Here is an 18274-nt window from a genome sequence, read left to right on the forward strand (position 1 = left end):
CAATATTTTACATAAAGTAGAAGGATTCTTCCATAGTATGACAGGAAATAATTCTCTTAATGGTGAAATACTGGAGGTTTTCCTAATAATTGTTAAAGTCTAAAACAAGGAAGCAACTATATAGAATTTTCTGGGAAAATTATAGAATTTAATTTAAAATGAAGCAGAAATAAAAAATTAACACAAATCTAGAAAAAAATGTACAACCTAACAATTATAGAAAATTTAATGTCTTTCCTAATTATTAACAGTAATCACAAAATAAAATTAAAAAAAGATTTCAAGCTACTCTAATTAGAAATGTCTGTAATATGAAATATACTATACCTATATGGAAAAAATATATGCAGCTTCAGTAAAATATAATACAAAGAAAATAAATGGAAAAATTTACTATGTTTCTAGATAGGAAGTATGAGTAAGTAAGTATGAGTAAGTAGTATGAGTACATACTCATAATAGTATGAGTAAGTAAGGACATAAACTATAAATTACTTTGAGAAAAGTGAACATAATAGCTATCTAAATTTTATCCAGATCCAAAAGCTCAATTCAAACTAGGAAAAGTCACTTTAGAGGGCACATAAAGGAATAAACAGAAATAGTTAAATCAGCTTTTTTAGGGGGGAGTTAGGGAGTATTATAGGTTTATTCTTACCAAGTATTAAGACACAATATAAGGTAGGAGTAAGTAAAATGTAATAAATAATATAATAGTAAATAAACAAAAACACTAATAGTAAATAAGTAATAAATTACAATAGTAAATAAAATACATAACATGAATTGAAGAGATGTGGATAGTGGAGTTACTTTTTAAGAATATACAAATCAATAAGAAACATGCTAAGACAGGTGGGCAATTAAGAAGATTCAACGATTAACAAAGCTATGGAATTATAGTCAATCTTGCTAATGTTCAAAAAACCCACAAAATTTTAAAAAGAGAATGTCACCTATTCTCTATTGGTTTTGAAAAAGCCAAATACCCAGACCTGAAGAACAGATACTTTCTTCATTTGTGTTAGAAGAGTAAAATCAAAGCAAATTGATAGCATGTGTCAAGAGTCTTAAATGTGTTCACACCTTATAGTTAAGTATTTCTACCTTCTGGAACTCTCACCTAAAGATGTAATTCTAAAAGTGAAAAAGGTTTAAGCTCTAAAACGTTAAGTTTTAGCCTGATTAGAACAGTAAAGAAACAATCCACCCCTCCACCAAGGAGGGACTGCCTATGCACAGGAGGGAGATATCTGTGACTACTGTGTGTGACCACAAGCACAATTCTAGGCCCTAGAAAAATCATTAAATCTTCCCAGCTCCCAAGAGCAGAAACAGAAAGCTGTGCTTTTTGTTAAGATCCAGTATCTCTTGCAAATGACATATCAGATAAAGGGTTGTCATCCAAAATCTATAAAGAACTTGTCAAACTCAGCACCTAAGAAACAAATGAGCAGGAGTGAAGAAATGGGCAAAAGACATGAACAGACACTTTTCCTAAAGAAGACATCCAGATGGCTAACAGACACATGAATAGGTGCTCAACATCACTCATCATCAGGGAAATACAAATCAAAACCACAATGAGGTATCACCTCACACCTGTCAGAATGACTAAAATGAACAACTCATGAAACAAGATGTTGGCAAGGATGTGGAGAAAGGGGAACACTTTTGCACTGCTGGTGTGAATGCAAACTGATGCAGCCACTCTGGAAAACAGTATGGAGGTTCCTCAAAAAATTAAAAAATTGTACTACCCTGTAACCCAGCAATTGCACTACTAAGAATTTATCCAAAGGATATAAAAATGCCGATTCAAAAAGGCACATGCATCCCACTGTTTATAGCAACACTGTCAACAATAGCCAAATTATGGAAAGGCCCCAAATAGCAACTGATTGATGAATGAATAAAGAAGATGTGGTATATATGTGCAATGGAATATTACCCAGCAATTAAAAAGAATGAATCTTGCCATTTGCAACAAAATGGATGGAACTAGAATGTATTAGGCTAAGTGAAATAAGTCAGAGAAAGATAAATATCATATGATTTCACTCATATGTGGAATTTAAGAAACAAAACAGATGAACACAGGGGAAGGGAAGCAAAAATAAGGTAAAAATAGAGATGGAGACAAAACATATGAGACTCTTAAATACAGAGAAATGAGGGTTGCTGGCAGGGTGCTGGGTGGAGTGATGGGCATTAAGATGGGCACTTGTTGGGATGAGCACTATGTGTTATATGTAAGTGAGGAGTCACTAAATTCTATTCTTGAAACCATTACTACACTATATGTTAACTTTTTTGGATTCAAATAAAATTTAAAAAAAATTTAAAGAAGATACAGTATCTCTAATAGCAGACACCCAGTGTTAAGAATTCTTACCCTTAGTTACCTTACTTAATCCTTAGATTAGCCTTATGAAGTAGATATTATCTACATTTAAAAGCCTACATGTCATAGACTTCCAGAATGTCTATGTCCTTGAATAGCTATTCAAAATCTGAATGCTAGGGATCTACTATAAAGAAAACTATGTATTATAACAGACCTAGGGGGAAAAAGTCAGTGTAGATATTTAAACATAAAGGTATGAATACTTACAAAAGTGATCTTATTAATTTAAATGTATTTCCTATATTTGGTGAGAATTTAATTTTCTTTTAAGACCCTGAGATCTGGGATTTGAAGAAACATTCATTCCTATGGATTACCTGGGATGGTGCAAAACCAGACATGTGAAAAGCTGAAAACACAAGTGGCACCTCCACCTTCAGGAGCATTTCAATATAATGAGTGCTGCAAAAGTATATCGGATGGATGCCAGATTCTATAGTGTCAGCAGGTAGGTACCTCTGCATAAAAAAGAGACATTGAGAATTAATGAATATGTGACTAATTTAAAATACTATAACCAACTTACTTAAATCTCTTGCTTTGAGTGGCTACTTCAAAATTACTATGGTGGCACAAGTAGTTACTGCAAAGATTATAATTATGCAAGTTAAAAAGTCAGAATGTTAAACACTGTAGAAAGAATAAATCTCAATAACGGCAAGTGATATACTTTCCAAGACAAAGCAATGAAGTTAATACTGTAATTCAATGCCTTGTGGAATGAAGGGGATGAATGTTGCATGAAAGAATAAATGTATGAGTACACGAGTAATAACGCTTTATATTTTAAGAGTGAATGTATTTTAATATGCTTGCTACCCTTGGCTTTGGCCAGTAATTCTATAACATTAAAAAATTTTAGTTTGTCAGCTCTTAGGAATATTTGCATAGCCTCCTTTTTCTAAGATAATGCTATATAACCCAAATCTGAGCTTGAGTTACTAATAACTGAAATTGGGAATTCTGTAAGAAATTTATGTCTAAAACAGAACAAGGCATAATGCATTACCATCAAAGTTTTTGGGCCAACTACCTTATATGTATGTATATAAAAATTTCTATAATAATTACATATTACATAATTTATATATTTTATATTTTACATTTACTTATATGTCCATTTATATATGTGTGGATATACACACACACATTTACAAACTTGCATTTTTGGCTATTTCTTCATGAAGTTAGTTATTTTTTTAATTTGTCTCTTAAGTAAAATTTATGCCATCATGAATGCTCTATAATATTTCAATGATTGTTATCACAAGTTCAGTATCTAACCACAGCATTTTTTAAACAAAGAATAAACTTGGAGATATCATTTTGTGTCAAGAAAAACTGTTAGACTACCAAGTATATGCTATAAACTTATACTAAAAATTTATATTCTAATTAGTTCTGAAGAATACATAATTAAGAAACTTCCTGAAAGGCATTTTTATGTTCTTAGCTTTACTGGGTAACTGTAATAAGAGAAAATCCTTTTAAATTAAAACAAATGAAACTTACGTATAACAATTACATACAAGTTAAGATAAGGGTTTCTTTCAAACTTTATTGCTAAAGTGCTTTTAAGGATTTAGGTTTGAGTTATACATTTCTGATACCAGTGAGGTGGTTTATCAGTGTCATCAGCATAAATTACAATTTACCATTTCACATTGCATAAATATATATTTATAGGAATACATATGTAGAAATATGAGAGGTTCTTAGAGATACCTCACAGTACACAAGAAAACATTAATTTTATATACTGATTACTGGAGACATATTATAGCATATTAAGTGGACATCTCAGATGAATGTCTAGTAAAGAAATTATCTCTTTTGAATAGTTAAAAATAATATAAACTGAGAATTAGTATCCTTTAACTTACCTTCTTTTATGAAATATATGTGTTTTATTAATGACTATTTGTACAGTAGAATTAATGAATCTAATAAATAGCAAAATATCAACTTACACATGTAATTTTCAATGCAAGCATAGGTAATCATTTTCTGAATATATGCATAATAGTGGTGTAAGAAATGTATGCATAAATATCATTCTTATACAGTATCTTTTTTTTAAAAATTTTAATTTGTTTATTTTGAGAGAGCAGGGGAGGGGCAGAGAGAGAGGGAGTCACAGAATCTCCAGCATCTCTGAGCTGTCAGCACAGAGCCTGAAGTGGGGCTGGAACTCATGAACCATGAGATCATGACTGGAGCCGAAGTCGGATGAAGTCGGATGCTTAACCAACTGAGGCACCTAGGCGCCCCTATAGTATCTTTCCTATGTTGCATTGAAAACAATGTATCTGGAGTTGGTATGTTTTAGAGTCCTGCCTGATTTCAGTTTTATGGAAATAAATGCTATTAGAGCACAATATCACTGTTATGTTAAAAATAATGTGTTACAAAATACTTTATAGACTCAAAACAAAAATGCAACTTTATAAAATTATGATTTAAAAAAGTTGACTGGTGATATTTAACAGTGTCACGATCTAAACACTAAACTAGATGGGGTGCCTGGGTGGCGCAGTCGGTTAAGCGTCCGACTTCAGCCAGGTCACCATCTCGCGGTCCGTGAGTTCGAGCCCCGCGTCGGGCTCTGGGCTGATGGCTCAGAGCCTGGAGCCTGTTTCCGATTCTGTGTCTCCCTCTCTCTCTGCCCCTCCCCCGTTCATGCTCTGTCTCTCTCTGTCCCAAAAATAAATAAACGTTGAAAAAAAATAAAAAAATAAAAAAAATAAACACTAAACTAGAATAATTAAGACTAGGGGAATGCAGGAATCATTTTCAAATATTTGACATGAAAATGTATGATTAGATTCAAATTCCATACTCATTATCAAAAGATTTCTCATTTGTAAATGTAAGAGTGGAATTTTTTTAAAGTTTTTATTTAAATTCTATTTAGCTAACATATAGTGTAATATTGGTTTCAGGAATAGAATTTAGTGATTCATCACTTACATACAACACCCAGCGCTCATCACAAGTACCCTCCTTAATACCCATCACCCATTTAGCCCCTCCCCCCCCACCTCCCTCCATCAGCCCTCAGTTTGTTCTCTAGACTTAGAAGTCTCTTATACTTTACTTCCCTCCTTTTTCCCCCTCCCCTATGTTTTTTTCTTAAATTCCACATATGAGTGAAATCATATGGTGATTATTTTTATCTGATTGACTTATTTAGCTTAGCATAATACATTTTGGGTCCATCCACATTGTTGCAAATGGCAAGATGTTATTCTTTTAGATGGCTGAGTAATATGCCATTATAGGTAGATAGACAGATAGATAGATAGATAGATAGACAGACAGACAGACAGACAGACAGGTAGATAGAACCACATCTTCCATCAGTCAATAGACATTTGGGCTCTTTTCATAATTTGGCTATTGTTGATAATGCTGCCATAAACATTGGGGTGCTTGTGGAATATCTAAGATTTTTAAAACTCAAATTCTGGTTAACAGAAGGAAAATAGTTTCATAGAGAAAAACCAGTACATACTCTTTTGCCATTTGCTTCAGCCTACTCATGTAAGCAAACTTCTCATTATGCTGAAAAACTAGAGCTAAACATTCTTATTCAGGAATTTCATATAGCTATTTCAAGCATAAAATTTTTAAATTTCAATATTTATAATGTATTCCTCCTTGATGTTTTGCTTTTATTTTCCTTATCACAAATATATACTGTAAAAACACATAATATGTGCTTTTATTTAACTCCACATACTTTGCAGCTCCCTTAACTTATCCCTGGGTGCCATGTGATTGCATTGTCCACATGCTCTATGTCATAAAAACGGTTGTGAAGTATTAGCCTATCTTATATAGTAGATAGTTTCCTCAAGTTGGAGATCTTAATGGCAGTAAGTAAAATAAAATACAGAAATATTGGTAAATTTAGGAACACTCTTACCTCTAAACTCCAAGATCTCATGAAGCTAGTAAAATCCTTTAAAATACACTATAATACCCTCAATCAAAACTCATCACAGATTTACAAAATGTATAGTTTTTTCCTCTTGATGGAATACACTGATAAGTTTGACTTATTTTCTTACACCATAATTTAACTGATTCTTTCTAACAAAGCAATAGTAAAAAATCCATTCAATAGTTCTTATTACATATATATTTTTTATAATTTACTAAATCATAAGTTTAAAATTTAATCATCCATCTAGTATCACTAATCTTTCATGCAGTTACCATTAGGTAAGACATCAAGTATTTGAGAAAATGTCAAATCTGTAGCTTCAAAGAGAATCAGTCAAAAAGCATTCGGGTAGAAAACGAACATAAATTATTACAGAGCTCTCTACAAACAAGATCCCAACGAATTTAAATGGGATTTGCTTTAAAATTTCACACACTCCTTTCAAAATAGACTAAAAAGTCTTACAGAAATATGTAGTCTTGGCAACCAAAGGAAAGCAGAGGTCAGAAGCCTGGAGAACTGCTGAAGAAATCTGAATGTTTTCTCTTTGTCCCCGCACATTATCATGAACAAAGAAGATACAAACCAGTCATGGCCAGCATAACTCCCCTGCAGGCAGACTGAAAAGCACAATTAAGGAACTTTTACAATATTTTATCTTAAAAGATGAAATATGAGAACTCCATTAATATTCATTTCCAGGATCCCTGTCAGGAAAGAGGTATTGATACTTAGCCCTCATTTTATCTTCAACCAATTTACAAGCTAATGTACTGTTTACTTACATGTTCAGTGGAGGCCAATGGCACTAGCAAATGGAGAAAAAACTATCTGCCCTGTGGCAACATTTGTTCAAATCATTAAACAGTACCCTTTCTTTCTCTGGTTTAGGTTATCTGCTAAATTACTAGCATAATCAAGTATAAAAAACCCACAAATATTTAGAATTCAGTAATGCAAATGGTTTGTACACTTTTTTTCTCCCTTCAAGTCAAACCTATTTTTGAAAAATAACCAATTCAAGCAAAATGAATGTATGTTCCATTACTATTCTAGATTTACTAAGTCTGGAATATGCTTTTCTAGATACACTAAACCTATTTTTAAAACTTTCTTGTATGTATCTGAAAATACAGCCTAATAACTTTACTCAGTTTAAGATTCAATGAAGAAGACTGAATTTAGTAGTTAATACCCAATCTAATAAAATGCATATTTAAAATACAGAATAGTATAAAGGTACATGATAACAAATCAGTAATATAGGTTAAAATATTATTTTACTATAAATGTGTTAAGGTCCCCTATCAAAGAATTATGAAAAATACATAAAGAAAGTTCAACTACTGTGAATCCAGTCAAAAAAGGATACGAAGAGAAGATTTTATGGGTACTTGCTGCTGTTTCAGGAATCTCTCACAGTGCTTTAAAACCAACGTAAGATCATTTTCTGCACTGTCTTTCAACAGGTTGAGGAACTTGCCATACCTATATTAAAAACCCACAAAACATAAAAACTGAAAAATGTCAGGTCTGCATTGTAAATTCACTTTTTAAAACCTATCAAGAGCAGTCCTCTTCTTGATAGCATAAGTATGCTATACAGAACTTAGTAAAGCTTAACACTCAGTGTATGTTCCTGATAATTATTTTTGGATTAGATAATGATATTTGAATTAGATTATTATATCTGGTAAATGCTGACATTTTAAAGGAAAATAAAACAGTACTGACAGAACAGAATGTAAATACTTAGATGAAAAGAATGCAAGCATTTTTTTCCTGAACTTAATCTAGAACATGTAATGTTGACAGCTTAGACTGACAGAATGTTAACACTGGAAGCAATTTTAGATTTCGTCTAGTCCAGTGGTTCTGAGGGGAGGGTACTTTGTCCTGGGGCCACTTTGGAAATTCACGGGGGTGTTTCTGATTGCATAGTGAATGGGGGCACTACTGGTACTTGGTGAGTGGTGGCCAGGAGGTTAGACATGGGGCAGTCCTGCACAACAACTTGAAATGGCCTGGCTGTTACTTGCATGGATGAAGAAGCTATTTGTAATTATCTGAAACCAATTCTGTATTATATAAAATCATAAGATGTTTTTTTCTATATTTTTTGTTATAAACCGAATGCAACCATGTGCACATCAGAGAAAGGAAGTACTTTCATTTCAAGCCTAAAACTTGTTCACCATTCTGGAAAGTTACTTTGCCAGTGGCAAAACTCTACTAGAGGTATTTGAAGCACCAAAATACTGTCAGTCTCTATTTACAGCTGCCAAAGTTACAATGACTATTTGGTTGACAGCTATGTCATATACTGCAGGTGTGTACAAACATTTCATTACAAAGTATTTTCCATTCACTTCTTACCAATAAGACATTGTACTGAATTAAAAATATATATATATGTATGACTAGCCTGCTTATATTATCTATAGATTCCATTTCAGAATAGAAACTTGACATTACAAAATAAAAAGCAGATAGAGGGCCACAAAACAATGAATTATATGCTTTATGTGATACAGATGGATGAGCTAAAATTACTTTAATACATTTCATTATAATTTCATTATGTTACGTATTTATGAAAACATTCTTTTTAAAAGCTTCCACATGCATCCTTTTTATACTTGATTCTAAAGATTACCCACTGAAGTAGGAGGGAACTGTCAAGATCTCCATTTAATAAGCAAGAGAGAAGACTTAGTCCTTAATTCCCAGTCTGCCATTTAGTTTCTTTTGAAAATTACAATTTGAGTACTAAAAATTCAAACTACTATAATTGGCTTATTCATTTTTAACTTCTGTGTCTATCCTTAAGGTACTTTTGTACTCATCACCATAGTTTAACAATTAAAATCTACCATATTTTAGGGGCACCTGGGTGGCTCAGTCAGTTAAGTGTCTGACTCTTAGTTTTGGCTCAGGTCATGGTCTCACTGTTTTCGTGAGTTCAAGCCCCACGTTGGGCTCTGCACTGGCAGCACAAAGTCTGCTTGGAATTTTGTCTCTTCCTTTCTCTGCCCCTCCCCCACTCACACTGTTTCTCTCTCTCTCTCTCTCTCTCTCTCTCTCTCTCAAACTTAAAAAAAAAAAAAAAAAAACTACCATATTTTAGAAAATGGCATGATTGCGCTACCAAAGTGCTGATTTTTACAATACTCTTTTTTTTTTTTTTTGGTAAAAGCCAGGAGTCATAGAGGCTTAAATATACTGTAATTAGCCTCTGAAGTGATAATGAACCATAAATGATGTACTGGCAGAGGTAACTTAATCATATGCCAATATCCTCAAAACAAAGTTATTATTTTCTGAATGATAGACTCTGCATTTAAAGTACACAAAATAGTTGGTTGTTAAATACTATTAAGCACATATCAGGTAGATAAAACAAATTCTAGAAATGAGCAAGGGAGATATTTCCCTGTAATATACCTGACAGTCATTTTAATGCCAAGCTGCTGCACAGATGAAAGTCTTTCGTTCTTCACATTTGCATCAGTAGCTAAACACAAAAGAAAACTGGGTTATAAAAATGTATAAAAGTCTGCATAATAATCACAGTTTAATTGCAAATTGATGAAAGTAATATTTTTACATATTTTAATGTGAATTTTGAAAACACTGATGAATTTGTTCTTTTAAGAGCTGTCAGTTATATTTTCAAAGAAATTAATAAGAAACTTTACAAATAACTTTTCTCCTATAAAAATCATTTAAAAGCATATTAAATACAAACAACTAATTGTAGTTTTAAAGCAGCCTATTTTTACTCGAATCTCAGAACACAAAAGGTGTTAACCCAAAAATGATCTAGGATATTGTACTATAATCAAGCACTGCATATATAAGATTTTGAATTACAAATATGTATAAGTATGGCTGTTTATCTCTTAAAGATTTAAGTCAAGAAGGAATAATCAGTTACTACTTATAATGTATAACAATATATGAGGGTGGAGTGAACAAGGTTCTTCCAGCAGGTGCATTTTCTTTGTGATGGAAGAGTTGTGGTCTACGAAAAGTGAAGGGGTCTGGACTACGGGAGAGACTGAAAATTTGGATTAGTTCTGGAGAACACTGGATTACCAAGATAACAGTGAATGCTCAAAAGCATCACTAGGTAGCGCTAAGGGGTCTAGTGGAAACTTTCAGTTTTTGGCTGAAGAAACTGTAGCATGCATTCAGACAGACACACAATATTAAGGGAACTGTCCAAAATCACATAGTTATCAAGTGGCAAAGAGAACTAAAATCTGGGTTTCTCATACTCATATCGGTGATTTTTTTTTTCCTCCCATTACACACTGGTGCATCTCATCCTATCAATATAATCTACTTAACTTGTAGACTCATTCACTCCTTTTAATACACCCTTTTGGATAAAGTAACTTGCATTACCATGCTAGAAGCTGTGGGGGCTACAAGATAAATCATACATCATGCCCTAAAAGAACTTCCCACGTAGTGTCAGAGATAAAATTCATATATAGGTAACTCTGATAAAAATGTTTTAAAGTACTAAGTGGAACAAGAATGGTACAGATAGAGAGTTATGTGAATTCAGAGAGAGAGATTAGGAAGAAGCGGCATTTAAACTGAACCTTAAAATATGGTTAGGCTTGAGATCTACAGACGTAAGGAGGAGAAACAAATTAAACATCACTGTTATCAAACATCTACTCATTGGACCAGCAATAATTCATCTTTTAACACTCTTAGAGGTAAGGTACATCTAGAAGCATCTCCTAGTTTGCCTAGGACTAGAGTGGTTTTAGCACTGAAAGTCTCATGCCCTCATAGTCCTAGCCAAACCAGAGTGGTTTATCACCTATGTAGAGTGGCAATTTTCTTTAAAAAAAAAAAAAAAAAAAAAAAAAAAGATAAAATACCAATGTGCTCTGTTAATTTCTTGACAAGCTACACCTGAGTTTTTCTTATTTAGATCAGAACACAATCTTAGCAGTATTGTTATATTTTGCCTATAATGATAGCAGTTAAGCTACTTTTTATGTATCTTAGAATTCCTCCCTATTTATAACTCTAACTTTACTAATAGATGTGCATTCTAGATATACAGATTGCTAACGACAGCTCTGCCCCATTTGTAGAAGCCAGTAATTCTGCCTCCTTCTCTTAGAAAAAAAAAAAAAATGAGTTTTCATTACTTGACGCCAAAAACATATATGTCACAAATTATTCTCACTCTCACAAAATGGTCAATTTTTAAAACTATTAATCATCATTCATCATGTTCACCATAATTTTAAGTTCTTAGTATTATCAATGGCATTTAAAAAGAAACCAGCCATAATTTAAGCATCATTTTTAATGTCCCCTACAATATAATCAGGTTAAATTCATTTGGACAGGGACCAGGATGTTCTTTCTGTGTCAGTACCTGAATCTAACTCCTGGTGATCCTATATTTTATTAGCAATTGTATTTCAGTTTCCCAAGTTTAAATAACATAAAACTTTAGTGCTGTAGTGTTGGTGACACTGGGTGACTTTATAAAATTCAAGAAGTTTCAGTAAAATAAATATTTTGGTTTTATATATTTTTAGAACCATGAAATAGACCTACCTCCAATCAACTATCATAATGGGAGATTATAAGATTGATTTTTTTATTAGTAAGCTATCAAATTTTCTTTAGGTATACCTTATATTCAAAGAAATATAATTAAGTATATAGTTTAATTAGTTTTGACAAATGCATACAAGCTGTATAACCGACATCCCTCTAAGATGTAGAAAATTTCCCTCACCTAGAAGTTCCTCATGCTCCCTTCCAGCCAATTCCTGCATATCCTTCTTCCCTAAACTAGCTACTATTCTGATCCCTTTCACTGTTGGTGTAGCTCTACTTAGAACATCATATAAATGGATTCACAAGTATATACCCTTTTATGTTTGTTTTTATTTCACTTAACACAGTGTTTTGAGATTCATTCCATACTGTTGCATGTTACCAAGTTTTTTTTTAATTACAAGTAGTATTCCATTATAAAATGATGAAATTTGTTTATTCAATGTATATCCTGAAATTTATTTTTATTTTGGGACACACGTGCTTCTTTTTTCAGATTTTAATTTCCATGAATAAAGAGCTCTGAACATTCTTGGACAAATATGAAAGGTGAGCTATCACCTCAGGCCTATCAGAATAGCTAAAAGACAAGAAAGAAGTGTCAGCAAAAATGTGGACAAAAGGAACCTTTGTACACTATTGGTGGGAATATAAATTGGTAGCTATGGCAGAAAACAGTAGAGAGGACTCCCCCCGCAAAATTAAAAATAGACATATCATATGATCCAATAATTCCACTATTGGGTATTTACCCAAAGAAAATTAAAACATTAATTCAAAAAGATACCTGTACCTCCATTTATTGCAGCATTATTTACAGTAGGCAAAATATGGAAGCAACCTAAGTGTCCATCAACAGATGTATGAGTAAGGAAGATGTGGTGTATATCTGTACATACGTACATACACATGCACGTACACACACACACACACACACACACACACACACACACACAGAAAAGATTACACAGCCATAAAAAAGGATGAGATCATGCCACAGGTGACAACATGGATGGACCTAGAGGGTATTATGCTAAGTGAAATAAGTCAGACTAAAACAAATACCATATGATTTCACTCATATGTGGAATCAAAAAAAAAAAGAAAAAAGAAAAAAGAAAAAAGAACAAACAACAGAATCAGTCTTATAAATACAGAAAACAAACGGTGCTTGCCAGAAGAGAGGGTGTTGAAGTGTTAGGCAAAATGGGTGAAGGGGAGTGGGAGATATAAGCATCCAGTTATGGAATGAATAAATCATGGGGATAAAAGCCACAGTGTAAGAAATACAGGTGATGATACTGTAATTGCAATGTATGGGGACAGACAGTAGCTATACTTATAATGAACAAAACATAACGTATAAACAATCAAATCACTATGTTGTACACCTAGAATTAATGTAACATTGTGTGCAAACTATACTCAAAAACAAAACAAAATGAAATAGTAAAGTTCTTCAGGCTGAAATGATACTATGAATACATAGATACACACACGTACAAGAGTACAAGATAATGTAAATATATGGGTAAATATAAAATAATTTTGCTCGTTTCTTAATTCAGTTAAAAATTGGGGCGCCTGGGTGGCGCAGTCGGTTAAGCGTCCGACTTCAACCAGGTCACGATCTCACGGTCCCTGAGTTCAAGCCCCGCGTCGGGCTCTGGGCTGATGGCTCAGAGCCTGGAGCCTGTTTCCGATTCTGTGTCTCCCTCTCTCTCTGCCCCTAGCCCGTTCATGCTCTGTCTCTCTCTGTCCCAAAAATAAAATAAACGTTGAAAAAAAAATTAAAAAAAAAATTCAGTTAAAAATAATTGACTCAAGGGAAAAATAATGTGTAAAAGTAAAATGCATGGAGAAAATAGCACACAGGAATGACAAATGGAAATATGCTTTTTGTAAGGTTCTTATGTGAATAACATAATATTACTTCAGGGTAGACAAAAATTATCAAAATTATATATAGAAGTTTAAAATATCAATAATCATGTAAATGGACTAAAAACAATCAATGGCAGAAATTCTCAGACTGAATTAAAAACAGAAAGCAAGATACAACTATATGCTATATGTTTTAGGATGCCCTTAAACTGAAAGACATGATAAAGAGTGGGAAAACATATCCTACCAATACTAATCGTAAGAAAGCTGAATGTCTACATTATTGCCAGACAAAATACACTCTAGGACAAAGAGTATTAGAGATAAGATACTTTTTTTTTAAAGAATAGCATGATCAATATATCAAGAAGAAAAAGCATTACTAAGTATGTATTTACCAAATTGGAAAGCTTTACAATACATGAAGCAAAAACTAAATAATTAAAGGGACAAACAGATAAACATAAAATAATAAAGAGACAGCTCAACACTACTGTATCAGTATTTGGTACCAAAAACAGACAAAAATTTAGAAATTATCTAGAAAATCTGAACAGCATGACAGAACTAAATTGTCCTTATTGGTTATTTATAAAACACTACAACCATCAGCTCCAAAATATACATCCTTTTCATTTGTCAATGGAACATTTACTAAGACAGAACATTTATTAGGCCATAAAAAGTTTCAATAAATTAGAAATAAATTAAATTATACAGAGAATATTCTCTAAATACAGAAGAACTAAAATAGAAACCAATAACGAAAAGATATCTGAAAAATCTCCCAACACTTGAAAGTTAAGCAAAACACTGGAAATTGAGGTCAAAGAAGAACTAGCAAGCTAAATTAGAAAATATTTTCAATGTAATGATAATTAAGACCTATCTAAACATGCATTGGGAGGCAACTAAAGCACTGCTTAGGGGAAATTTTATAGCTCTATCTACTTATATTAGAAAAGAATAAAGGTTTAAAGTCAGTGATATAAACTTCTATCACAGAAGCTAGAAAAAGAGGTGGAAAATAAACCCAAAGTCAGTAGAAAGAAGGAATAAAATATAATACAAACCAATAAAAGAGAAAATAAAGAAGTACAGAGTATATCAATAAAACCAAATTTTAGTTCTTTGAAAAGATCAATAATATTGACAAAACTCTACACGGCTTATAAAGAAAAAAAGAGAGAAAACACAAATTATCATATCAAGAATAAAAGATAAAATATCACCATAGATCTTACACACCCAAGAAGACAGCAAATCTGTGAAGAGTCTTACATTAATTAATGAAATTGAATCAATATTTAAAAAGCATACCATGAAGCAAACTCAGACCCATATGGTGTCACTTAACTAGTTAATTGTATCAAATAAGTAAATTAGTAACAATCTTGCATACTTATAAGCACAGCATAACCATGACCCCAAAAGATGCAAAGACATTAAAGAAAACTAATGACTAATATTGCACATGAATATAAATAGAAAAAATATTTAAAAAATATTAGCCAAATTCAGCAATATATTAAAAGAATAAAGTATCATGATTAAGAAGAGTTCATCTGAAAAATGCAAAGTTAGTTTAACATTCAAAAATCTATCAAATCCATCATTTCCCCTAAGAATAGGAACAAGCAAATTGTATACTCCTACTTATACACTTAATTAAGTCTTGACAAAATGTACAAAATAATTCAACGAGGTAAAAAGCTTTTCAATTAATTGTGTGGGAACTAGATATCAGGGGGAAAAAGGTGTAAACTCTTACCTCATACCACATAATGAATAACTCAAAACAGATTATAACCTGCAGTTAAAACTATAAAGTTTTAACCTATGAAGTATAGAAGACTATTTTTATGGCCTTAATGTAAACAAAGATTTTCTGAACAGAACCCTGAAAGTACTGCCCACAGAAGAAAAATTGGACTTCATCAAAATTTGACTTTATTTTTCAAATTTTTATTTAAATTCTTGTTAGTTAACATATAGTGTAATATTGGCTTCAGGAGTAAAACTTAGTGATTCATCACTTACACAGAACACACAGTGCTCAACACAAGCACCCTCCTTAATACCGAATACCACTTAACTTATTCTCCACCTATCTCCCCTCCATCCACCCTCTTTGTTCTCTATAGTTAAGTCTCTTATGGTTTGCATCTGTTGTTTCCCCCAAGTTATTAATTTTAACCATTCTGACAGATGCAAAGTGGTATCTCATCATGGTTGATACGGATTTCCTTGATGATCAGTGATATTGAGCATCTTTTCATGTGTCTGTTAGCCATCTGGATGTTTTCTTTGGAAAAATGTTCATGTCTTCTGCCCATTTCTTAACTGAAATATTTATTTTTGGGGTGCTGAGTTTGATAAATTCTTTATAGATTTTGAATACTAACCCTTTATCACATATCTCATTTGCAAATATCTTCTCCCATTCTGTAGGTTGCCTTTTAGTTTGGTGATTGTTCCTTCGCTGTGCAGAAGCTTTTTATCTTGATGAAGTTCTAATAGTTTGCATTTGCTTTTGTTTCCCTTGCCTCTGGAGACATGTCTAGTAAAAAGTTGCTGCCTGTGTTCTCCTCTATGATTTTCATGATTTCCTATCTCACATTTAGGTCTTTCATCAATTTTGTATTTATTATTGTATATGGTGAAAGAAAGTGGTCCAGTTTCATTCTTCTGCATGTTGCTCTCCAGTTGTCCCAAAACCATTTGTTGAAGTAACTGTCTTTTTCCCATTGGATATTATATCCCACTTTGTCAAAAATTAGCTGCCCATATAGTTGTGGGTCCATTTCTGGGCTTTCTATTCTGTTACATTGATCTATGTGTCTGTTTTTGTGTGAGTACCATACTATCTTGATGACTACAGCTTTGTAATACAGTTTGAAGTCTGATGCCCCCAGCTTTGCATTTGTTTTTCAAGATTGCTTTGGCTATTCAGGGTCTTTGTGGTTCCATACAAATTTTAGGATTGTTTATTCTAGCTCTGTGAAAAATGCTGGTCTTATTGGTAGGGATTCCATTAAATGTGTGGATTGCTCTGGGCAGTATAGACATTTTAGCAATGTTTGTTCTTCCAATCTATGAGCATGGAATGTTTTTCCATTTCTGTGTCATCTTCAATTTCTTTCATAAGTGTTCTATAGTTGTCAGAGTACAGATGTTTCACTTCTTTGGTTGGGTTTACTACTAGGTATCTTATGGGTTTTGGTGCAGTTGTACATTGGATCAATTCCTTGATTTCTCTTTCTGCTTCTTAAAGGTGGACTTTCATTCATCAAAAGACACCATTAAGGAAATAACTAAACAGGCTACACAATGGAAGAAAATACCTGCAGTATAAATTAGATAAAGGATCATATCCATAATCTATAACCACCACCTATAACTCAAACATAAGAAGTCATGAAACCCATATAAAAATGTTGAGGTGGATAGGAAACAAAATACTTGGATAGGCATCTCAAAAGAAGAGATGTATCCAACACCATTAATCATCAGGAAAATGTAAATTAAAACCACATGGAGATACTACTACACACCTACTAAAATAGCTAAAATTTAAGACTGAAAATACCGAGTGTTGGTAAGAATAAAGTGCAATTGGAACTGTCATACACTGTTGGTTAGAGTGTAAAATGGTACAACTATTCTGGAAAATGGTTTGGGAATTTTTCATAACATTGAACATACTTCTCTCTATGAATTCCACTTATCTAAAAGATTGATTTTTATAAACTATTACCAGAACAATTTTTACTTAGACAATAATGCTTAGAATTCTAGTACATATAAAATTGGACTAAACATGAGAAATATTTATCTTCATCTACATATAGATCTGTGTGCTTATAATACTTATGTTTCTCTTTTGAAAGTATAATACAGCTAAATATCTTAATAGTAGGAGGAGTGTACAGTGGGCTAAGGGTACTAATAAGGAGCATTCCTGATGCTATCGAATTCTGTACATCAGGGTAACTTCTAGCAGAAGATGCTGACATCTGTATCAGTGAAGAATGGAATAGTTAAGGATCAAGGTGCGTGAGTTACCCAAAAGGACTATGATACTCCATGTTATATGAGGTTCCGGTTCTTAGTTCTTCCCCATATAAGGAAAGAGTACTTCCAGAGTGATCTAGCTGTCTGCCTGAGGAGTCCTTTTACCTCTTCTGGGATTGTGTAAATAATTTCCCCGATCTATGCCTTTTCTAAAAGTTTATGATGCTGTATATTGAGTAAAAACTGAATTCTGCACATTTCAACAGATAATTGTTCCCAATTATGGCTGTTCATCAAATTTCTCTCAGCCTTTTAAAAGTAAAGATAAACAGACTCCACTCCAGACTACTGAAGGAGATTGCTAAGAATAAATGTCCAGTCATTTGTATTTTTAAAGACCGCTACAGCTTATTCCTTGT

At 32.7% G+C, this 18274-nt stretch overlaps 1 protein-coding gene across 4 annotated transcripts in view; it reads right to left on the reverse strand.

Moving 5' to 3' along the window:
- Positions 1 to 18274, reverse strand: part of TBC1D32 (TBC1 domain family member 32) — a 205549-nt gene that overhangs the window by 20670 nt on the left and 166605 nt on the right. For 3 of the 4 annotated variants that reach the window (XM_040474514.1, XM_040474512.1, XM_040474513.1), the window contains 4 exons: positions 9801 to 9870; positions 7729 to 7844; positions 6822 to 6976; positions 2725 to 2865 (listed from right to left, as the gene is read on the reverse strand). In XM_040474514.1, coding sequence (XP_040330448.1) covers positions 2725 to 2865; positions 6822 to 6976; positions 7729 to 7844; positions 9801 to 9870 — 482 coding nt within the window. The remainder of the gene's footprint in view (positions 1 to 2724; positions 2866 to 6821; positions 6977 to 7728; positions 7845 to 9800; positions 9871 to 18274) is intronic. The other variant, XM_040474515.1, reaches the window with a different exon arrangement.

The sequence above is a fragment of the Herpailurus yagouaroundi genome, unplaced genomic scaffold (assembly GCF_014898765.1).
Source record: "Herpailurus yagouaroundi ecotype Mexico unplaced genomic scaffold, PumYag 139, whole genome shotgun sequence".
Classification (NCBI taxonomy): domain Eukaryota; kingdom Metazoa; phylum Chordata; class Mammalia; order Carnivora; family Felidae; genus Herpailurus; species Herpailurus yagouaroundi.